The following is a 24524-nucleotide window of genomic DNA, read 5'->3' as shown; positions in this document are numbered from 1 at the left end:
TACATTTATACTCATCAGGGTAAGGTGGGTGTCGGAGGATACCCTGTACCACAAGTCATTTCCCCTCCTGTTCCACTCGCAAATAGAGCTAGGGAAAGAAACAACTGTCTATAGGCCTCTATATGAGCCCTAATCTCTCGTATCTTATCTCTGTGGTCCTTACGCATGATGTATTTTGACAAGAGCAGAATCTTTCATCAGTCAGCTTCAAATGCTGGTTCTCCAGATTTTGTGAATGGTATATATGAAGATGGTATCTGTTCTTTCAGACATGTCTGAAAGAACAGATACCATCGGTGACCGTGCAGCTTGTTAGAATGAATTTACAATTAAATTAATACAATGAAATGAATACCCTTAACTGCATACAGACGTTGATATATGTCAACGGGGACAGTTGAAAATGTGTGCCGCGACTGGGACTCAAACCCAGGATCTCCTGCTTACATGGCAGACGCTCTATCCATCCGAGCCACCGAGGACTGCAGGGACTTATCTGTGACATGCCTCCCGTGAGACCCATATTCCCAACTTATTGTCCCGCACTATATTCATAGTGCCCCTGCCCATTACACTCATTACTCGTGGCTTTACCGATTCCTGTAAGAGTTTAGGCAATGTGTGTGTGCATCTGCTCAGAAGATGGTAAAATGGCCGGTGAACCTTAACTATACATATGTTAACTATATATCTCTTAACTATATATCCGTTCTTTTGGACATGTCTGAAAGAACAGATACCACCTTCATATATATCTGTTCTTTTGGACATGTCCGAAAGAACAGATACCACCTTCATATATATCTGTTCTTTTGGACATGTCTGAAAGAACAGATACCACCTTCATATAAATAGTTAAGGCTCACCATCCATTTGACCATCTTCTGTGCGGATACACACACATTGCCTGAACTCTTACAGGAGTCGGTAAACTTACGAGTAATGAGTGTAATGGGCAGGGGCACTACGAATATAGTGCGAACAATAAGTTGGGAATGTGGGTCTCACGGGAGGCATGCTGGAGGTAAGTCCCTGCAGTTGCACTATCCTCTGTGTCCTCAGTGGCTCAGATGGATAGTGTGTCTGCCATGTAAGCAGGAGATCCTGGGTTTGAGTCCCGGTCGGGGCTCACATTTTCAACTGTCGCAATTGACATATATCAATGCCTGTATGCAGCTAGAGGTATTCATTTCATTGTATTGATTTAATTGTAAATTTTTTCTCAATAGTGTTTCCCAAAAAGGATGTTGTTTTCCCTCCAGGGATTCCCGTTTGAGTTGCCAAAGCATCTCCATAATACTTAAGTTTCATTTGAACCTACCAGTAACAAATCTAGCAGCCCTCCTCTGTATTGCTTCAATGTCTTCCTTCAATGTGACCTGGTACCAATCCCAAACATTCAAGTAGTACTCGAGAATAGGTTACACCAGCAACCTATATGTGGTCTCCTTTACAGGTGAAACAATCTTTCCTAAAATTCTCCCAATAAATCAAAGTCGGCCATTTGCCTTCCCCATCACAGTTTTCACATGCTTGTTCCACCTCATATCGCTTTGCAACATTATGCCTACTTAAACAACTTGACACTGTCAATCAGTACACTAGTAATACTGTATCCGAACATTATAGGTTTATTTTTCATATTCATCCGCATTAACTTACATTTTTCCCCATTTAGGGCTAGCTGCCATTCATCACACCAACTGGAAATATTGTCTGTCATCTTGTATCTCCAAACAGTCACTAAACTTCAACACCTTACCATACACCACAGTATCATCAGCAAACAAGTGCAGATTGCTGCACACCCTGTTTGCCAAATCATTTGTTTATACAGAGAACAACAGCAGTCCTATCGCACTTCCCTGGGGCACTCCTGACAATACCTTTGTCTCTAGTGAACACTTGCCATGAGGACAACATAGTGAGTTCTGCTATTTAAGAAGTCTTCAATCCACTCGCATATCTGAAAATTTATTCCCTTCGCTTGTACCTTCGTTAACAACCCTCAGTGGGGCACCGTGTCAAATGCTTTCTGGAAATATAGAAATATGCAATCTGCCTGTTGCTCTTCATCCGTAGTTCGCAGTATATAATGTGAAAAAAGGGCAAGCTGAGCTTCACATGAGTGATGCTTTCTAAAAACATACTGATGCGTGGGTATAAGCTTCTCAGTCTTGAGAAAGTTTATTATAATTGAACTGATAATACATTCAAGGATTCTGCAGGAAACAGAAGTTAGGGATATTCGTCTGTAATTTTGTGGGTCCATCTTTTTACCTTTCTTATATACTGGAATTAACTGTGCTTTTTTTCCACTCGCTTGGGACTTTGTGCTGGGCAAGAGATTCACAATAAATGCAAGCTAGGTAAGGCGCCAATACCATAGAGTACTCTTTGTAAAATCAAACTGGGATTCTATCCGGACCTGGTGATTTATTTGTTTTCAAATGTTTAAGTTGCTTCTCTATACCAGGTATGGTTATTTCCCTGTTGTCCATAAGGGAGTCTGTCCGATGGTCAATGATGGTACGTTTGTATGGTTTTCCTGTGTGAATGATTTCTTGAACGTCAAATTTAAAACTTTGGCTTTCGTTTTGCTATCTTCAACAGCCATACCATACTGGTCAACAAGGGAGTGAATGGAAGCCTTAGACCCGCTTACCGATTTTACATAAGACCAGAATTTTCCTCTGCCTCATCTTTTCTAAGGTGTGTGCCGGTGGTAGTTGTTGTATGCTTCATGCATAGGTCTTTTCAAAGGCCCACAAATCTCTGCTAACCTTCACTAGTTGTCATTTGTGTATCCGCTTTTGAACCTAAAGTGCAACAGCCCCTGCTTCCTCAGCATGTGACGAGTTTCATTATTGAACCATGGTGGGTCTTTTCCATCCGTTATCCACTTACTAGGCGCGTAACCCTCCAGACCACAATTTGAAATCTGCTTAAACTTTGCCCATAATTCCTCTGCATCCATCGTACCAGTACTAAGTGATGCCAAACTGTCTGAGTAAGATGTTAATAACTGCTTATCTGCTCTATCTAGCACAAATACTCTCCTGGCCTTCTTAACTGATTTATTAACTTTCATAATCATAGTTGCTATAATGACATTGTGATCACTGATCCCAATTTCTATACTGACATTGTCAGTAAGGTCCAGCCTATTTGTAGCTACAAAGTCTAATATATTTCCACAGGGTGTGGGCTGTCGAGCTAGCTGCTCAAGACAATTTTCAGAAAATGTGTTCAAAAGTACGAGGTATGTCCACAAAGTAAGTTCAGTTTGGTTATATAAAACAAACGTGTAACAGATATAGAAAAAATATTTATTGTACAAAAATCTAAAACTGTTAAATTACTTTTCTACATAGCTTCCGAAATTTTGTAGGCACTTGTCATAGTGTGGTACAAAATTTTTTATGTCTTCTACATAGAAGGTTGCCGCCTGCGTATTTAACCATGTGGTAACATGTTCTTTCAGCTCATCATCATCATTGAAGTGTTAACCACAAAGGACAGATTTTAGGTGTAAGAAGAGATGAAAGTCGCTAGGAGCGAGGTCCAGCTGTACAGAGGATGATCAAATGTGTCCCAGTGAAATTCCTGTAAGAGTTGTTTGGTCACATTCACTGTGTGAGGTTGGGCATTATCATGGAAAAAAACAACACCTTTTGACAGTAATCCTCGGCGCCTGTTCTGTATTGCGCGGCGCAATTTCTTAATGGTCTCACAGCAGCCATGTGCATTGATTGTTTGGCCTTGTGGTAAGAAATCGATCATCAAAATGCCTTATCTATCCCAAAAAATGGTGCACATGACTTTTTGAGGTGTCCATATTTGCTTAGGCTTAACCTTCGCTGGGGATGAAGTGTGCCTCCATTCCACTGATGGCCATTTTGCTTCACGGGTGTCGTACGACACCCAAGTTTCGTGCCCTGTGACTACCCGAGAAAGAAAACCATCACCTTCTTCATTGTAGCGTGTGATTTCCCTAAATCGTTTCAGACAAATGCCGGGATGGTTCCTTTGAAAGGGCACGGCCGATTTCCATCCCCATCCTTCCCTAACCCGAGCTTGCGCTCCGTCTCTAATGACCTCGTTGTCGACGGGACGTTAAACACCACTAACCTTCATTGTAGCATGTCAAAAATTAAAATGCACTGCCCGTCCCTTGTTTTTTGTATTGTTCAGTAAGAATTTTGGGTACCCAACGTGAGCAAAGTTTCCGAAATTTCAGTTTTTCAGTAACAATTTCACAAATTAGTGATAGTGAGATTTGCAGAACTTCTAGGGCATTAAGTGTAAACTTACAGTTGTGCTTGATCTTCTCTTCAATTGTGTTAACCAGTTCATCAGTAACCACAGACGGGCGACCACTTCGTTCTTTATCGTGCACTTGATCGCGTCCTTCATTGAACAGTCTGACCCCCATCTTCTAACCATTGAATCACTCATAGCATTTTTTCTGTGAACCTCGCAGATTTGGCAATGAGTTTCCTTTGGTTTAACTTTCTTTGCATTTAGAAAACGAATCACAGATCTGATTTCACACGTGGCGTCATTTTCAATCATGGCTGACATTATAAAGAAGCACTACAGAACACATGTCGGCAGCAGCGATCTGAAAATCGCATACATATCTTCTCCTTGAGTCAGAGTTACTGCCGCGCATGCACAGAACTGCGATCGTAGCGCGTAGCGCTGACATGGATATAAATAGAAACGGAACGTACTTTGTAGATGACCCTTGTATTTCGCATGATTGTCTGGCTGTAACACTCCCCCCCCCTCCCCCCCCCCTCCTCCCCCCAACACACACACACACACACACACACACACACACACACACACACACACTCTCTCTAAATGAACCCATTGACATCCCAGTCTATACTCGCAGGTTTAAGTCACCTCCAACTAGCATTGCGTGATCTGGTTATTTACATGCTATTGACCGTGGACTTTCTTTCAATGACTCTAAAACTTTCACAGCGGAATCGGGTGACCTGTAAAAAGATCCAACAATTAAACTGGTTTCACCAACGCTCTTATGTGTGACCAGAGAACTTCACTGGCGCACTCTACTTTGACTTCAATAGAGAGAATCTGTTTTTGTCAACTGCAGTGAACATTCCACCTCTTATGGCCTCCAATTTGTCTTTCTGATATATGTTCCATGATTTGCTACATATCTCAGAACTTTCCAGTTCATGTTTCAGTTAGCTCTCTGTCCCAAGAATAATTTGAGCATGAGAACTTTCCTGGAGGGCAGTAAATTCGGGAACTTTATTACAAATACTTCGGTAGTTCACTGATAAAATTGTGACAGGTGAAGTGTCTTTATTCTGAATGCTGTTTGACTTCCCTTGCTGTGAATCGACTGGCGAGTGTTCATCAGAGCACCTAAAACTACCACCTAGCCTAAAAAAATCCTCACGTGCATTCCACAAGCACTCTGCTACCCAAGTAGCTACTTCCTTTGTGTAGTGCAACCCTGAACTATCAGGGGGAGTCCTACAAATCTCTGCAAATTTAACGCAGGTCCAGAAATCTGCAGCCAATACCATCACAGAGTCAATGAAGCTTTTGGTTGCGACCCTTCACTTGGCTCCAAACCAAATTGGAATCAACTCTGAGAACGATGCTGCAAATTGTGAGCTGTGCTTGCACCCCACAAGTGAGGCCAGCAATCTTCTTCACCTCCGTCAGCCACTTGTACGAGCTGAGGATCACCTCAGAACCCGTACGACAGGCATCGTTGGTTCTGATGTTAGCCACAACTTGCAGAAGATCGCACCTTGCACGCTCGATAGCCACCTGCAAGGCTGCCTCCACATCTCAGATGAGACCCCCCCCCCCCCCCCCGACAGACATACTGAGTGACAATTGGCTTCCTTTCTTGTCCTGAATGCTATCTGCGTAAGGGGCATTAGAGTTCCCACTCGGGCGACACGAATGCGTTACCACACGCCACTCACCCTGTTGTGAAGGCAGATCCACCGCATCATATGCTGTAGGAGGTGCCTCAGAAGCATAACCCGTGGGCAAAACAAGTGACACCAAATCTCCCTTGCAACACACCATATTCTCCGCCACTGCTACACCACAAAAGAGCAGCCTGAAGGTGACTGACCGTAGCCAACAGTACATTCTGTTGTTCGTGGACTGCAGTCAGCTGCTCCTGTATCTGCACGCAGCATGCATGCATCCTACGTGTCCTAGCAAGACTAACTGAAGAAGTGAACTATAAAAGCAATCCTAGATATGCAACTTGCTACCCACCTGGTGTCACCAGTGGACACTGATGGGTTAAAGATGGTGTTCAGTGGGCAACTATTGCGTTAAGGACTAAATGAATTTACACTCACAAAAATGCGAGATTAATGCTCTTAAACAGAGAAACATGCACAAAATTTAATATACTACATGGATAACACAGAGAAGGATAAACACTTAACTTGCTGCTCTGTATATGTACTCGTATCACAGCTGAGAGCTAAAGCCTGACTTATTCTCATAGAGCATGCACCTTTGTTGAAAATTTCATGTCGGGAATCAAAAACGGGTCACCCACTTAGCGGCCAAGCAGAATCGTACGACCCAGCAAAGAAGCAACTTTGCTTTACTGTATTAAAAATGCTCATTGTCCTTTAGGCTCCTCGCAAGCCCGACAAAAACTCCATAACTCCCACACTGCTTGGCTGCACAGCCATTTGACAAAAGCACTCTCATCAACACCAACCAAATACGAAGGAGTGCCAACCAGCAAAAGGTCCTGTGCATCCTGCCACTCCCCCTTAAATAATTTGTAATGTCACACACTGCTGAATCAAGTTAGACATTTTAAATCATGACCACTTGAAAAATTTAAAACTAATTATTGCAGTAATTTTTCATCCTCCTATTAAAATAACAGGACAGTATTAAAGAAGTTATGAAAGGATATTCCCAATGCATGCCGATGTCTGGTTTCGCAACGTGACAAGACTTAAAATTATGAATATGTATGAAATAGGAAGTTGTGGTTATTCAGCCAGTAGGAATATTAGGTAAAGATCTGGGAAACTTGTGCTGACTTCGTGCTGCATGTCACAGTTGAGGATTTATAGTTTTGACACATATGCTTATCGACTCATAATTAAATCATCTGTAATTCTTTATACATATGTCTAATTTGAAAAGAAGTTTGTTAGGTAGTTTTCCTACATTGACAGCTTTCATGTGACACGTCACGTGGTCAGATTTCTCCATTGTCTTATTTGTTATTACTTGTATAGTTACCGTAACAAAAACAATAGTAACTTCCTTAACCCCTTAAGCCTGAATAAAACTCTAGATGAAAGATAAAAATTAAAAATTGTTTTGCTTTAGAGCTACCCAAAACACTTGGAACGATGCAGCACTTGTCAGAAGTGTTGGTAGCTCCTCGGAGAATCAGCATCTACCAGTGCTGGCATTCAAAAACAGTTAACCTTCCAGTTATTAGCACAGCATTGGTATGATGCAAATTCACGACACTCGGGATTAAAGGCTTAATAATCCTACAGTCATGCCATGTTGCAATGATCTCGTCTCAACACTGTAGAAAGGGTCATGTTCGTTGTTCTGCATAATATGTTGCATACCAGGCATGTTTGAGCAAATTTTCCAAATGTAGTGCTGCAAACTGACAATGCACAAACATCTGAAGTTTAAATCTGAAATGCCAAAGAGCTATAGGAAATTATGTTATCTGACCATTTAGGCTGTAGAATTATTTTTTTATTTTTATTGAGAGGCTGAATCGCGCTATTAGTTCTTGATGGCATCCAGTTCACATTAACAGCTTTTTGTTGTCCTCCTAAAGACATGTATTGGTGTGTCCAGACCAAGAGTTCAACAAAAGCACTGAATTATTTTCTGCAACCGGTAAGAACACGTATCGGCTGCAATACTGAAACTTATTCTCTCCCATTTTTCTAGATTTTTCTTCATCAATTGCATCCTTGATCTTTCTGAAGAAAGATGCGGAAACAGTAACCCACAGATCCTAATCACTGGCATAGTTGTATACAAATGTGTCATAGCATTCATTGACTGCAAAGTGACTGTCTTTTTTCACTCAAAATGATAAAGCATATTTAGTGTGCAGTTCTTGCACAACACCTGACTCATTGTCTATATACGCCATACTTCATGGGGTAACAAGAAACTTCATCTTATGTCAGCTATGAAATTCTCTATAGTATTACCTATTAACGACATCTTCTCTACAAACATACTTGAAGTAAATTTCGTAATTTTGTGACTGCCATTCCTGTACAATTTCCTGAATCTGAAACTGGGTGTAAGAATTCTGGAAACCAGTAATGTTCATCTCAGTTGCGATTCAGAGGGCCCAGTTTCATACGTCTCTCTCAGTGATGTTACATTGTCTCTCATGTGCAGTTCTGAATCTTTTGAATAGTTCTTCTTTCATAGTTTCACAAGTTTCATTTTGGCATGTATTGCGTAGTTTGTGTAAATCTACCTTCCACTTATACAATTCGCGTTCAGATTTTATGAAACAAAACTGGCTTTCCCCACTGCTTCATTACAACCATTTTTCTCCCCCCTTCGTTCAACCAAAAATTTCATTGTTCAAACCACAATTCACACAATTGTCAGGGTTATTTCCTGTTTCTTGTAATGTTTCCAAAGTTTCTAACAAAATAATGACATCATTCAAATGAATGTCCCAGAAATAAACTCTAATAATAAGTGTGTTGGTCTTCAGGAGAATGGTGATTGTGTCTGTGTTCTTCATATTTCATCTTTGTGAAGCTAAAAACATTAATAAGATTCCACATTAGTGTGAAACTCTGGAAATTGCACAAAGATGGATGCTATTAGCAGGCATATACGAAGAAACCAAAGAAAATTAATTCAGTTTTTATCTCCATTCGTAACAGTTAGCAATTTCTCAAAGGCAACTGCTAATTATTATGGATATCAAATGAGCTGTTGATTAAAGCGAATAGTAACAGTGAAGAATTGCATCAAAGACACTATCAATGGACACTGAAATCTGCTTTACAAATTATAATTAAATTATGCTGTGTCATCTGTTTCCTGTTGCACCAGCAATCAAGGCTGTGCACCTGCCATGCTGTGTGTGTGCTGTCTGTTATAGTTACAGCAGGGTTGTACATTTCTACAGCTGCCAGGTGAGCTATGAATCACAATTTTCAAAATAAAAAATTAAAAAAAACTTGTAGTGTGTCTTAGCAGCAAAAATTTTGGCACAGTGTTTCTTTCAGTGTATGCTTTGTGTATAAATAATTTCAGAGCAGGTTTCGACACGTCAGATTGGACTGCTCCCTTGTAACCGTATATCAAAACAGTAGGCAAATGAGAAATGGAGGTGGTGTATGTAGCAGCCACAGAAACTAAAACCCACTGAGATAGAAATTGACTTTACATACAAGATTTTTTGGGACAGACTTGATATCAAGGGTGGTAGACTCACTCCCAAATGTAATCAAAAATTGTCACAAACTCCACAGCCCACTGGTGCATATGTACCCCTGTCACACTGTCCTTATTGGTGCAGAGTTTCAACACCCAACAGTTGAATGGGATAATTGCAGTTCAATATGTGGTGGACATGATACATTCCTTCCAAACAATACTAAATGCATTCTCAGAAAAGTACCATGAAAAGGTAGATTAGAAGCCCACTCATTATGGAAACCTGTTAGATCTAATGGCAGTGAATAGGTTGACTTCTTCTATGGCGAAACTTATATCAGTGAGCGTAAGGCAGTTGCACCAATAATGATTAATAAAGTACAATGGGTAACCAAAATAAGTAGAAAGATTTACATGTGTAATGAACTGGGTAGAGAGGCAGTAATGTAGAGGAATTTAAAATGCATAGCACTGGGCAGGAGCACTTAGAGAAACTGTGGCTGAAGTTTAGAACAGTTGATAAGCACTGAATTGATAAACACTTAGTAGAACAATTTGTGATAGGAAGGACCATCCATAGTAATACAGCCTCTGTAAAGAAACTTTTAAATTAGCAAGGACAACTACTATGTAATAGGTGTAAAGCAGAGCATAGGAGTAAATATAGAGATATTCTAAATGAAATGTGTTTGACAGCCAAAACAGCACTGTGTAAAGCCTTCTTCAATAATTACCGAAGGCCTTCTTTGCTTTTAAAGAAAACAAATATAAAACAGTAAGTTAAAACTTTTGATCTGTTATATATAACATTGCAAGTTGCTCATTCTTCAGGAGATGTCACTTTTTCGTTGTTTTGCTTGTTATAGTTACAGATAGCTTGTCTTCATAATAGTAGCCACTAGCCCAGCAAACAAAACTGTATGCTTCAGGAAAATGACATCCATATCTAAAGCGTCTGCTTTTGTAATTCATAAATGCTTTCTGCTTCTGTGCTGCTATAATTGACTGTGCACGTACACACACACACACACACACACACACACACACACACACACACACACACTGATATATATTCACGACTCGCTGTTATGATATAGCATATGCATGATGTTAGCCAGAGAAGCTTGCAATTTTGTTTATTGACAATATTATGGAAAGCATAGTTGCTACTCACAATATAGCAGAGATGATGAGTTGCAGATAGGGGCAACAAAAAGACCATCAAACAAAGCTTTTGGCCAAACAGGTCTTCCTCAGACTAGACAACATACACACACACTTACACAAATGAAACTTACATGCAAACAACCACAGCCTATGGCTGCCAAGGCACATTTGCGTGTGTGTGTGTGTGTGTGTGTGTGTGTGTGTGCGCGCGCATTTATGTTATCTATTCTGATGAAGGACTGTTTGGCCAAAAGCATTGTTTGACAGTCTTTTTGTTTTGCCTATCTGTGACTCGCTCTCCACTATATGGTGAGTTGCAACTATCCTTTTCGTAATACTGTCATTATTTCATCCTGTGTTTTCCATTTATTTTATTTATTGATTATTATGATGAATTGCTTCATAAAATTGTGATATTATTGTAAGTGTGCTAATATCTGTAAAAAAATTCAATTCTTTCCTTATATAGTCTGACGAAGTTTACCTAGAAGCCCAAGTACAGAATATTACGTCAGGCCCCATCTGTTTGGAGAAAGTATCTTTGGAATCTTCACATCTTTTTAATGGTATGTATCATCTTAAAACTGTAACACAGTATATGTTATAGGTTAAGAAGATTTATGTTTCTGACTGGTAACCCTTTTGTTTGGTATTTCACACAGAGTATTTTGGTCTTCAGATGTTACTTTCCCACACTTTCCTTAAAGCAGTATTACTGCTGCCTTTGAAAGTAATGAGGTTTCTTGATCACTGTAACAACAAGAAAAATTAAATGTTAACATTAGTATTGTGCTATAGTGGCAGATTAGAAATAAATATTGTAGGGAATTGCTGTTAGAATATGGTTCTAATGACATAAGAAAAAAAAAAAAAAAGATTGAGCCCTTTAATCCATACTGATGCTATAAATGTGAAAATAACTGTTACGTTTTGATGAAATTTAATATCGAGATAGCTTGAACCCTGAGGAAGACCATAGATTACTTTTTTAGAAAGTGGGAAAAAAAAACCATCTGTTGGATGGTGAAGTAAGGAAAGGAGCATCTGTTTTTATATCAGTGGACATAAACCATGTTAGAAATTCATAAAGTTTGTTATAGCTTGTAGACATGTGCTCTTCCCCGTGCCCCTCTGCACACCCCCTCAGAGGGCACAGCATTTAGTTGCTGGGTACGGGCTTGGCAACTCCAGGGTCCCTGAACTGGGGACTGGGAAGTGCCACCAGTCCTCAGTACCGTAAGCTCTGAGCGTGCTTCAATGGCCACCGTAAGGCGCGACGGTGGAACGTTGTACGCTACAGAGCCCGGGGATCTTGGCTTAACTGCCTGGGTCACGAAGATGGTATAAACCTCTATTAAAAAAATCCTCAATCTCAAGGTGTGCTGTACGCTGACGAGACGCATGGCTGTTAAGGTAGAACAGTTGCCAGCGGGCGGCCTCTGGGGAACCTGCCGCCGCCCCCCCCCCCCCCCCCCCCCCCCGCCCCTCCCCCGGTTGTATTAGGCTTACCCAGGCAAGCGGGGCTCTGTCTGGGTGGACATTCCTTCCCCTAGCTGCTCATGGGACCACCATGAAACGAAATACGAATAGTGTGCAAGCACGAGTCTCTAAGAAAGGAAAGTTCAATGCTTTACAGTATGACCCCCAATCGTTTCCTTCCCTGTCCACACCAGGGGAGGAACAGCGGTCAAAATTACCTGATGAGACGTATTCTCCTCGATTTCTGGTTTGCAGCCAAACAGATAGGGACTCATTTTTGGCCACAAAGGCTCAGTTTTTTGTGGAAAATTTAGAGGACAATTTGGAGAAGTTGAGGGCCTGTCTAAAATGAAGTCTGGAGCAGTCATCATACAGACAGCATCCCCAGCACAGTCGTGGGCATTGCTTGCTTGTGACAAGCTCGGTGATGTTGCAGTCTCCATTGCGCCCTATAAGAGCCTCAATATGGTTCAGGGACTTATTTTTCATCATGACCTGTTGTTGCAGTCTGACAACGAGCTCCGTGCAAATCTGGAACACCGCGGTGTCCACTTTGTACGACGTGTCTTCAGGGGACCTAAAGATAGTAGGGTTGCCACCGGTGCCTTCATCTTGGCTTTCGAGGTAGGCATCCTGCCCGAGAAGGTCAAGGTGATGATACATGTGATGTTAAGCCTTACGTCCCTCCTCCCATGCACTGCTTTAAGTGCTGGAAGTTTGGGCATATGTCATCTAGATGTGACGCCAACCCTACCTGTCGGGATTGTGGACGTGCCTCCCACCTCAACATGGCGTGTTCGCCGCCCCCTGTTTGTGTCAACTGCGGACAGAAACATTCACCTTGCTCGTCAGACTGCTCGGTTTATCAAAAAGAATGGAAGATTATGGAGTGTAAGACCTTGGACAGGCTCACATACACAGAGGCTAAACGCAAGTACGACCGACTTCACCCTGTGCGCTTTTCATCGACGTTTGCTGCAGCAGCTTTGATGTCGCCATCCCTGGCGATGAGCCCCCAAGCTCAGCCGCTTTTTGTGGGCCCTCCAGCCCGGCCGTCTATTCCTGACCCCTAGGTAGTTGGGGAACACCCTCTTCCGTTGCTCCACTGTTATGAACATCGGCACTAACTACCCCTCATTCTTTGGGAACTTCAGTCCCCACCTCTGAGCCGGAGAAGTGCGCGCCTCCTCCGTCTCCCCTCGTGTGGAAGGGATCGCTTGGTGCCCTCCCTTCCACGGTTACTGCCCCTCCAGATGTCAGCCAGTGGCTGAAAAAGCCACCACCTGAGGGCTGTAGGGGGGTCCAGGTCTTCTTTGGTCCATGAGCCTGGGTCAGAAAAGCCCACCGAGCCTGATAGACCGAAGGACAAACGGGACCCTACCAAAAAGAAGAAAAAGCAAAAGGAGAAGGACATAGAGACAGAAAAGGAGTTCACCACTACACCTGAAGATGATGTGGAGCATCTAGCGTCCCCCCAGGAGCTAGATATTGCTCGACCCGCAGCTCCTACGGATGTTGATCCGGCTACTTTGCAATCGGTGGCGGCGAGTGCTTCCTAAAGCGTAACCTATGCCCCCCCTCCCCCAGGTTCTTTCATGTCTTCACAGTCTGATACCTTTATCCTTCAATGGAATTGCCATGGTTTTTTCCACCACCTTGCTGAGTTGAAACAGCTTTTGTGCCGTTTCCCTGCCACTTGTCTGGCCCTACAGGGAACCTGGTTTCCTGTTCGGCGAACCCCATCCCTCCGTGGCTACCGGGGTTACTATAAGAACCACGTAGAATATGACAGGGTGTCTGGCGGTGTCTGTGTTTATGTTCTTGCCACTGTTCCTAGTGCCCCAGTGCCACTTCACACGGCTCTCGAGGCTGTGGCTGTTAAGAGTCTGGGCAGGAATGGGAGCTTACCATCTGTTCCCTTTACCTTTCCCCCGATGAGGTTGTCCCTCTTGCCAACCTAGCTGCCTTGTTTGCCCAGCTCCCCCCACCATTCCTCCTTTTGGGGGACTTTAATGCCCACCACCCTTTGTGGGGTGGGCCCCAGATCTCGGGCCAGGGTAGGAACGTTGAGACACTCTTGGCACAGCAGGACATTTGCCTCCTTAACACTGGTGCTCCCACATATTTTAGCTTGACTCATGGCACATACTCAGCCATTGACCTCTCTCTTAGTAGCCCAGGTCTTCTTCCTTACCTCAGTTGGAGGGTCCACGACGACCTCTGTGGTAGCGACCACTTTCCTGTCCTGGTTTCTCTTCTTCAATCCCAACCCCCTGACCAGATGCCACGATGGTCTCTTCGTGGAGCTGATTGGGCAGCCTACACCTCAGCTTCTACGGCCATTGCTCCGCTTCCTGGTGACATTGATTTGGAACTGGACGAGGTCACTATGGCCGTTGTTTCTGCTGCCGAGGCAACTGTCCCCTGCTCTTAAAGTACCCTAAGGTGTCAGTCAGTCTCTTGGTGGACACCAGAGATTGCAGAAGCTATCCGGGACCGCCGGCAAGCCCTGCAACGACACCGGGTCATCCTTCCCTAGAGAATCTGGTTGCCTTTCAACGGCTGTGGGACGGGCCCAGGCTCGGCGGTTAATCTGGCAGAGCAAACAGGACTTCTGGGAATGATATGTTGCCACCATAGGTTCTCGCACCTCCCCATCTCAGGTGTTGTTGCGGGTTCAGCGCATTTTTGGCTTTCGCCCTCATGCATCTGTCCCTTGCCTTTCTCTTCGGGGTACAATTTGTACTGACCCAATCGCCATCGCCGAACATCTGCCAGAGTACTTCGCTCGTATTTCTGCGACAGCAGGCTACAGCGCAGAATTCTGCACCATTAAAGAGCAGGCTGAGCGTATGCAGTTGTCATTTCGCATGCACCGTTGGGAACGATACAATGCCCCGTTTAGTGAATTGGAGTTCCAAAGTGCCCTTACAGCTTGCCCCAATACCTCTCCACGTCCAAACTGAATTCACAACCAGTTTCTTCGCCATCTCTCGGCACACTGTCAGGGTGAATTACTCACCCTGTTTAACCACATCTGGACAGAGGGCGTTTTCCCAACTCATTGGCAGGATAGCGTTACCATTCCGGTGCTGAAACCTGATGCAGATCCACTGGTGGTTGATAGCTATCACCCTATCAGCCTTACCAATGTTACGTGCAAACTCCTGGAACGGATGGTGAGTCGGCGGCTCATGTGGATCCTCCAAGCTCGGGGCCTCCTAGCCCAGCAACGGGGCTTCCGTCAGGACCGTTCAGCGATCGACAATTTAGTCTCTCTAGAGTCGGCTATTCGTAAAACTTTTACTCAGGGAGAACATCTAGTTGCTGTTTTCTCTGATCTTTGGAAGGCGTATGATACCACCTGGTGCCACCATATCCTTGCTACGCTGCACGAATGGGGCTTACAGGGTCCACTTCAGATTTTTCTACAGAATTTTCTCTCCAATCGCTCCTTTTGGGTTGGAGTTGGAACTTACTTTAGCTCTGCTCAAATTCAGGAGAACAGTGTCCCGCAGGGCTCGGTTCTCAGTGTTCCCCTCTTTTTGGTGGCGATTAATGGTCTTGCGGCTGCGGTGGGCTCATCGGTCTGTTCTCTATATGCCGATGACTTTTGTCTTTATTACAGTTCCCCAAGCATCAGTGTTGCTGAACGGCGGCTGCAGGGAGCTATCCGTAAGGCACATTTTTGGGCATCCAACCATGGTTTTCAGCTCTCAGCTTCTAAGACCCAAGTGATGCATTTCTGTCGTCGTCGAACGGTCCACCTCCATCCAGAGCTCTACCTTGCCAATGAACTTTTGAGGAGACGCATCGCTTCCTTGGCATGCTGTTTGACAGCTCACTTGGACACCTCATCTTCGCGAGCTTAAACACCTCAACATCCTTCGCTGCCTCAGCCTCACCCTCACCGTTTGGGGGGCTGCACGAACAACCCTCCTACAGCTCTATAAGGCCTTAGTCCAGTCCTGTCTCGACTACGGGAGCGTGGTGTACGACTCAGCAGCACCTTCAACATTGCAGATCCTCGATCCGATTCTCCATTATGGCGTCAGACTGGCGACAGGTGCCTTCCGCACTAGTCCGGTGACTAGCCTTCTTGTAGAAGCTGGAATCCCTCCCCTACAATTCTGCCAACAACAGTTTCTTGCGTCATAAATCGCCCACTTCCATGCCTTGCTCCACCATCCAAACCGCAGGCTCCTTTTACAATCTTCTGCACTCCCCTCTCCGTGACGGCGGCCTAGGTCAGGTCTCCCAATCGCGATCCGTGTTCATTCCCTTCTCTCGTCACTCGAGTCCTTTCCCCTTCCTCCATCCTTCTGGCCCTCTTCTTCTACCCCTCCTTGGTCCATCCCTCGCTTGCGGCTTTGCTTGGATTTGTCCTGCGACTCCAAGTCCTCCGTTCTACCTGCCAGTCTTCGTCAACAATTCCTGGCTCCTCTTGCCTCGTTTCGCGATGCAGATGTAGTCTACACTGATCATTCTGTGGTCGATAGATGCACTGGGTTTGCTTACATCCACAGCGACTACGTTGAGCAGCATTCCCTGCCTTGTGGGAGCAGTGTTTTCACTGTGGAGCTGGTTGCTCTTTATTGTGCACTCGCTCACCTTTCCTCCTGCCCGGGGGAGTCATTTGTCATATGCAGTGACTCTCTGAGTGGATTGCAAGCACTTGACCAGTGTTTTTCTCGGGACCCTTTGGTGCGTGGTATTCGAGATTTTGCTCTCGCCAAGTGTGGTCATTCAGCAACATTTGTGTGGACCCCACGCCTAATCAGCATTCCAGGAAACGAACGTGTTGATCAGTTGGCCAAGCAGGCCACCACTTCGCCACCCCTGGAACTTGGTCTCATGGAAAGAGACCTCCAGTCAGCCCTACATCGCAAGGTCCGCGATGTCTGGAGCTCTCAATGGTCTGTCTTGAACACGCCAAATAAGCTCCACATGGTCAAGTCGTCCATGGTCGTATGGAACTCATCCTTGAGGGGCACACATAGGGACTCAGTTTTTCTCTGCCGTCTCCGAATTGGACATACACAGTTGACCCACAGCTATCTCTTTCAACGTGAGAACCCGCCCAAGTGTCGCTGTGATGCGGGTCGGACAGTGGTCCATCTTCTGATGGACTGCCCCCTTTTAGCCCCTTTGCGGCAGTCCTTTAATTTACCAGCTGCACTTCCTTTAATTCTCGGTGACAATGCCTCTATAGCTGACTTAGTTTTACGTTTTATCCGTTCAGCTGGGTTTTATCACTCGCTCTAGTGTGGGCACTCTCGCATGGTTTCTAAGGCTACACCCATTCCAGCAACTTTTAATTGTGACGTGGATACCAAAATAGTGTCTCTTATGGTTACAAGTTGTGTTGGTACCTCTATCAATGCTTTCCAGCTGCAGGTTCTTGCGTCGTTGAGTGGTTGACCTTTTACCTGATCCATCAACCACTGTAGTCTGTTTTACTCTAGTCAACTATTAGCTCTGCTCCTTTCAAGTGTCCTCTATTTTGTGTTACTGCGGTGTTCCTTTTAGCCCTGTACCCCTTGGTGTTCCCTCGCTCTGGGTGTAGGGGCTACACTTTTACTGTATAGGCCTTTTACAAGTATGTCTGTTTGAAACTGGGGACTGATGACCTCAATGTTTAGCCCCCATCAAACCCCAAAACCAACCAACCTCTGCACACACCTCTTGGTAGCAATGCTGTGCATGCTGCACTGTGATGCATTGGGGCAGTTGATTGCGGGGAGGGGGGAGGCATATCGTGAGCTGTGCCTACTCAAACTGGCAGACACAGATGAGGCTGCATGAAGTTATTCCATGTAGAAATATTACAAAATTTACCCTGCACTGAACTAAAGGTTATTAACTTACTTTCTTTGACAGTTGAATGCTATTTAATAATTTTAAAAAGTGCACACCTTGTTTTCTTGAAACGGGAATCCATTTTGTAGTAGATGATAAATATTTTGTAATTTTTAAATTTATTTTTGATAGAATAGTCAAAAATTAAACAAGGTAAATCTTTACATTCTTGCAAAAGAAGGCAAGATTAAAAATGTTTATTGAACTATGTTAACATCATGCAATTAATAATAGATAAGAAAAGAAAGATTTTTTTAGTTCGTAATATTTTTTTATTACGATTTGACAGATGGCAAAATAAAGTGACAGCTATAAACCCAGATACTTGTAAATTACTAACTTAACACCCCTGTCTGCCCCCTCCCACCTCCCCGTCTGCCTCCTCCCACCCCCCTGTCTTCCGCCCCCCCGTCTTCCCCCCCCCTGTCTGCCCCCTCCCACCCCCCCCCCCCCCCGTCGGCCCCCTCCCACCCATCCCCGTCGGCCCCCTCCCACCCATCCCCGTCGGCCCCCTCCCACCCACCCCCCCCAGTCGGCCCCCTCCCACCCACCCACCCCCAGTCGGCCCCCTCCCACCCACCCACCCCCAGTCGGCCCCCTCCCACCCACCCACCCCCAGTCGGCCCCCTCCCACCCACCCCCCCCAGTCAGCCCCCTCCCACCCACCCACCCCCAGTCGGCCCCCTCCCACCCCCCCCGTCGGCCCCCTCCCACCCACCCCCCCCGTCGGCCCCCTCCCACCCACGCCCCCGTCGGCCCCCTCCCACCCACCCCCCCCACGTCGGCCCCCTCCCACCCACCCCCCCACGTCGGCCCCCTCCCACCCCCCCACCCCCCCCCCCCACGTCGGCTCCCTCCCACCCACCCCCCCTCCCGTCGGCCCCCTCCCACCCACCCCCCCTCCCGTCGGCCCCCTCCCACACCCCCCGTCGGCCCCCTCCCACACCCCCCGTCGGCCCCCTCCCACACCCCCCGTCGGCCCCCTCCCACACCCCCCGTCGGCCCCCTCCCACACCCCCCGTCGGCCCCCTCCCACACCCCCCGTCGGCCCCCTCCCACACCCCCCGTCGGCCCCCTCCCACACCCCACGTCGGCCCCCTCCCTCCCCCCCCGATTGCCCTCTCCCAACCCCCCGTCGGCCCCCTCCCACCCCCCGTCGGCCCCCTCCCACCCCCCGTCGGCCCCCTCCCACCCCCCGTCGGGCCCCTCCCACCCCCCGTCGGCCCCCTCCCACACCCCGTCGGCCCCCTCCCAACCCCCCGTCGGCCCCCTCCCAACCCCCCGTCGGCCCCCTCCCAACCCCCCGTCGGCCCCCTCCCAACCCCCCGTCGGCCCCCTCCCAACCCCCCGTCGGCCCCCTCCCAACCCCCCGTCGGCCCCCTCCCAACCCCCCGTCGGCCCCCTCCCAACCCCCCGTCGGCCCCCTCCCAACCCCCCGTCGGCCCCCTCCCAACCCCCCGTCGGCCCCCTCCCAACCCCCCGTCGGCCCCCTCCCAACCCCCCCGTCTGCCCCCTCCCAACCCCCCGTCTGCCCCCTCCCAACCCCCCGTCTGCCCCCTCCCAACCCCCCGTCTGCCCCCCCCACCTGTCTGCCCCGTCCCCCCCACCTGTCTGCCCCCCCACCCCCCCACCTGTCCGCCCCCTCCCACCCCCCACCGTCTGCCCCCTCCCACCCCCACCCCCCGTCTGCCCCCTCCCGCCCCCTCCCACCCCCACCCCCCGTCTGCCCCCTCCCAACCCCCACCCCCCGTCTGCCCCCTCCCAACCCCCACCCCCCGTCGGCCCCCTCCCACCCACCCCCCCTCCCGTCGGCCCCCTCCCACCCACCCCCCCTCCCGTCGGCCCCCTCCCACCCACCCCCCCTCCCGTCGGCCCCCTCCCACACCCCCCGTCGGCCCCCTCCCACACCCCCCGTCGGCCCCCTCCCACACCCCCCGTCGGCCCCCTCCCACACCCCCCGTCGGCCCCCTCACACACCCCCCCGTCGGCCCCCTCCCACACCCCCCGTCGGCCCCCTCCCACACCCCCCGTCGGCCCCCTCCCACACCCCCCGTCGGCCCCCTCCCACACCCCCCGTCGGCCCCCTCCCACACCCCCCGTCGGCCCCCTCCCACCCCCCACCTGTCTGCCCCCTCCCACCCCCACCCCCCGTCTGCCCCCTCCCACCCCCAACCCCCGTCTGCCCCCTCCCACCCCCACCCCCCCGCCTGCCCCCTCCCACCCACCCCCCCGCCTGCCCCCTCCCACCCACCCCCCCGCCTGCCCCCTCACACCCACCCTCCCGCCTGCCCCCTCCCACCCACCCCCCCGCCTGCCCCCTCCCACCCACCCCCCCCCCCCCGCCTGCCCCCTCCCACCCACCCCCCCCCCGCCTGCCCCCTCCCACCCACCCCGCTCGCCTGCCCCCTCCCACCCACCCCCCCGTCTGCCCCCTCCCAACCCCCCGTCGGCCCCCTCCCACCCACACCCCTCCCGTCGGCCCCCTCCCACCCACCCCCCTCCCGTCGGCCCCCTCCCACCCACCCCCCCTCCCGTCGGCCCCCTCCCACCCACCCCCCCCTCCCGTCGGCCCCCTCCCACCCACCCCCCTCCCGTCGGCCCCCTCCCAACCTTCCGTCGGCCCCCTCCCAACCTTCCGTCGGCCCCCTCCCAACCTTCCGTCGGCCCCCTCCCAACCCCCCGTCGGCCCCCTCCCACCCCCCGTCGGCCCCCACCCACCCCCCGTCGGCCCCCTCCCACACCCCGTCGGCCCCCTCCCACACCCCGTCGGCCCCCTCCCAACCCCCCGTCGGCCCCCTCCCAACCCCCCGTCGGCCCCCTCCCAACCTTCCGTCGGCCCCCTCCCAACCTTCCGTCGGCCCCCTCCCAACCCCCCCGTCGGCCCCCTCCCAACCCCCACCCCCCGTCTGCCCCATCCCAACCCCCACCCCCCGTCGGCCCCCCCACCTGTCTGCCCCGTCCCCCCCACCTGTCTGCCGTCCCACCTGTCTGCCCCCTCCCACCCCCACCTCCCCGTCTGCCCCCTCCCACCCCCACCTCCCCGTCTGCCCCCTCCCACCCCCACCCCCCGTCTGCCCCCTCCCAACCTTCCGTCGGCCCCCTCCCAACCCCCCGTCGGCCCCCTCCCACCCCCCGTCGGCCCCCACCCACCCCCCGTCGGCCCCCACCCACCCCCCGTCGGCCCCCTCCCACCCCCCCCGTCGGCCCCCTCCCACACCCCGTCGGCCCCCTCCCACCCACCCCCCCTCCCGTCGGCCCCCTCCCACCCACCCCCCCTCCCGTCGGCCCCTCCCACCCACCCCCCCTCCCGTCGGCCCCTCCCACCCACCCCCCCTCCCGTCGGCCCCTCCCACCCACCCACCCTCCCGTCGGCCCCTCCCACCCACCCACCCTCCCGTCGGCCCCCTCCCACACCCCCCGTCGGCCCCCTCCCACACCCCCCGTCGGCCCCCTCCCACACCCCCCCGTCGGCCCCCTCCCACACCCTCCCGTCGGCCCCCTCCCACACCCCCCCGTCGGCCCCCTCCCACACCCCCCGTCGGCCCCCTCCCACCCCCCCGATTGCCCCCTCCCACCCCCCGTCGGCCCCCTCCCACCCCCCGTCGGCCCCCTCCCAACCCCCGTCGGCCCCCTCCCAACCCCCCGTCGGCCCCCTCCCAACCCCCCGACCTGTCTGCCCCCTCCCACCCCCCACCGTCTGCCCCCTCCCACCCCCCCACCGTCTGCCCCCCCCCCCCCACATGTCTGCCCCGTCCCCCCCCACCTGTCTGCCCCCCCCCCCACCTGTCTGCCTCCCCAAACCCCCCCCCCCCACCTGTCTGCCTCCCCCACCCCCCCCCCCCCACCTGTCTGCCCCCCCACCTGTCTGCCTCCCCCACCCCCCCCCCCCCACCTGTCTGCCCCCTCCCACCCCCACCTCCCCGTCTGCCCCCTCCCACCCCCACCCCCCGTCTGCCCCCTCCCACCCCCACCCCCCCGCCTGCCCCCTCCCACCCACCCCCCCCCCATGCCCTATGTACTAGAGTTTTAAGAACCCCATTCCTCTGTGAAGGGTGGTGGCACGTTCACAGGAGCTCAGTCCGTCAGTTCACCTGATGATGGCGACATGTATGATCGCTGAAATATTGTGCCCATTGGACACTGTAGGCCGGCAGTACACCTGTGGATATTTTTATTATAGAAATATAGTGTTGTAATCATGTGAAAATTCTTAAAAAGGACATATTTCTCACATAATTGTACAATGAAATTAAAGAATGATTGTTTTGAATGAGGATTGTCCTGCTGCTCTCAAAAATTTTAAAAGAGCTCAATTAAGTTTAAGCCTGTAATTAACAGTAACAGTAATAGCTTATTGTGACATTTTCAGATGTTCAAAATTTCACGATATATTGCAATACACACACTGTATGCAATATATCATTAACGCACATAAGTTGTTTTCTAACCATAAATTATCAATAATTTTGCTTAGTAAATATTACTTCAGAAAGGCCAGTTTTTAATATTTGGACTTTTATTGTGGAAAATGATTTTCAGTGACAGCCTTAAACTCAACTCCAGCTGGAGAATCTGTTTTTGGCCGAGTGAACGTTCTTCAGCCACAAGCAAGCCGACAGTTTCTTTATTGCCTTGCTCCACAGCCGTCACTGACATCTGATTTGAGACTACTTGCTGGTGCTACAAATATAGGAAAACTTGATATAGTGTGGAGATCTAACCTTGGGGAACGGGGAAGATTACAGACAAGTCAGTTGCAAAGGATGGTAAGAGTTTCTATAGTCTAACACATTTATCTTTGATTCATTGATATTTGTGCCTTCTTTTTTAAACTTAACCACTCATCTTATAGTTGAGACATTAACTTTGTTTATTTATTTATTTGTGTTTATGTGGTCTCTATACAATAACCACCTTTCGGACATTATCATGACCTTAGTTTACATTTATGGTGAGATACAAGGTTCTACTAATTGTAATTATCTGTAAATTATAAATTCATACATTGATATAAAAACAGAGGATCAGTAATTATCAGGTTTCTCTTACAAAAACAAGCTAATGCGTATAAACACTAATAGATTTACAAGGGAACATTAAAATTTAGAATCTTGTGTTGAATACAATGATTTCTCTATTAACAAGTGATTTAGCTAATTCCTTAATTATTTACATCAGTTGTATTGGAATCAAATTGTAGTCTATTGTAAATAAAAATTGTCCCTATTATATGTGGACAGTGGTCTGCAGCCTTTTTATTACTTGTAATACTGTGAAAGTTTTCCCTTTCCTGTGGGTTGTAGTTATGTACATTACTGCTTATTACATTATGTTCTGGATTTAGTTTCACAAACATGTTTAGCTGCAGAATGTACACAGTATAGTTGGAAAGTATTTTATATTTTCTGAAAACATCTCTACAAGGCTCTTTCCTATTTACCTTGGTTACCATTTGTAATACCTTTTTGCTAGTCTAAAAATCTTGTCTATATAGACAACAGGCACATAAACAAAACTGAAAACGTTCACACACACACACACACACACACACACACACACACACACACAGCAATATTCTCTTTGCCACCTACATTGTCTAGGTGTTGCAACTTGACTAGTGCTTTTCCACCCTCTATCACCATCTGATGCTCTTGCGTAAAACTTTTTCCTAAAGCCCCTTAGTCTCCAATCATCTGATTGAGCTGTGCTCTTTCTCAGAAGAACCTGATAGCTTGATACCATGTTAAACATTCCTGAACTCTGTACCTACAACTCACTATGACTACTGCCTAACAACAGTACTTCAGTCTTCCTAATCTCCATCATTGTTCATAAGTTCTTAATCGCTTTAGGCGTCTGCTCAAAATTTTGTACTGATACAATACCGTGAAGTTCTGAGTGAACAATGAAAGGGGAGACCCACTCATTGTATAGACAAGGCATTGAGTGACTTGACTAGTGCACAAACAAGACAGAAATAGTTGCTAAGTTTTTGTGCAGTCTCATTTCTTGGTGATAAAAATCGAACAGAAACAAACACACACACACACACACACACACACACACACACACACACACACACACACACACATCACTACTATGTTGTAGTCGGACTGGTGTGAGCAGTTCTTAGGTGAAGTGGATGAGAGGTACATAAAGGAAGTGAAGAGTAAAGGGAAAAAGGGTATTAGGTGGAAGAGAGAGTCAACAAGGAAAAAGGTTAGGAATATGGCACTGAGCTTGGTTCAAATGGCTCTGAGTACTACGGGACTTAACTGCTAAGGTCATCAGTCAAATATGGCACTGGCAAACCCACCATCATGCAGGGGAAATTTGAATGTAGCTCACAGTGAGTTACGCAGGTAAGTTGGGGAGGGGATGAGGGATTGGGAGGGAGTGAGGGATTGGGAGGGAGTGAGGGATTGGGAGGGAGTGTGTTGTGTGGGCCACATATATCTCTTCTTCTCCCACCACTCCACGCTAACTAGCTGCAAAGAGCACCCCCTTCATCCCTTTATTACCCAATATAATCCCAAATGGAACATTTAACCAGATCCTATGTGAGGGTTTCAGTTACCATTAACTGT

At 48.7% G+C, this 24524-nt stretch overlaps 1 protein-coding gene across 2 annotated transcripts in view; it reads left to right on the top strand.

Moving 5' to 3' along the window:
• Nucleotides 1-24524, top strand: part of LOC124615357 (trafficking protein particle complex subunit 13) — a 218862-nt gene that overhangs the window by 123421 nt on the left and 70917 nt on the right. For both annotated transcript variants that reach the window (XM_047143171.1, XM_047143172.1), the window contains 2 exons: nt 11069-11165; nt 22477-22703. In XM_047143171.1, coding sequence (XP_046999127.1) covers nt 11069-11165; nt 22477-22703 — 324 coding nt within the window. The remainder of the gene's footprint in view (nt 1-11068; nt 11166-22476; nt 22704-24524) is intronic.

The sequence above is a fragment of the Schistocerca americana genome, chromosome 5 (genome assembly GCF_021461395.2).
Source record: "Schistocerca americana isolate TAMUIC-IGC-003095 chromosome 5, iqSchAmer2.1, whole genome shotgun sequence".
Lineage (NCBI taxonomy): Eukaryota > Metazoa > Arthropoda > Insecta > Orthoptera > Acrididae > Schistocerca > Schistocerca americana.
The sequence above is the reverse complement of the archived record's forward strand: the minus strand, read 5'-3'. Positions and strand labels throughout refer to the sequence as shown.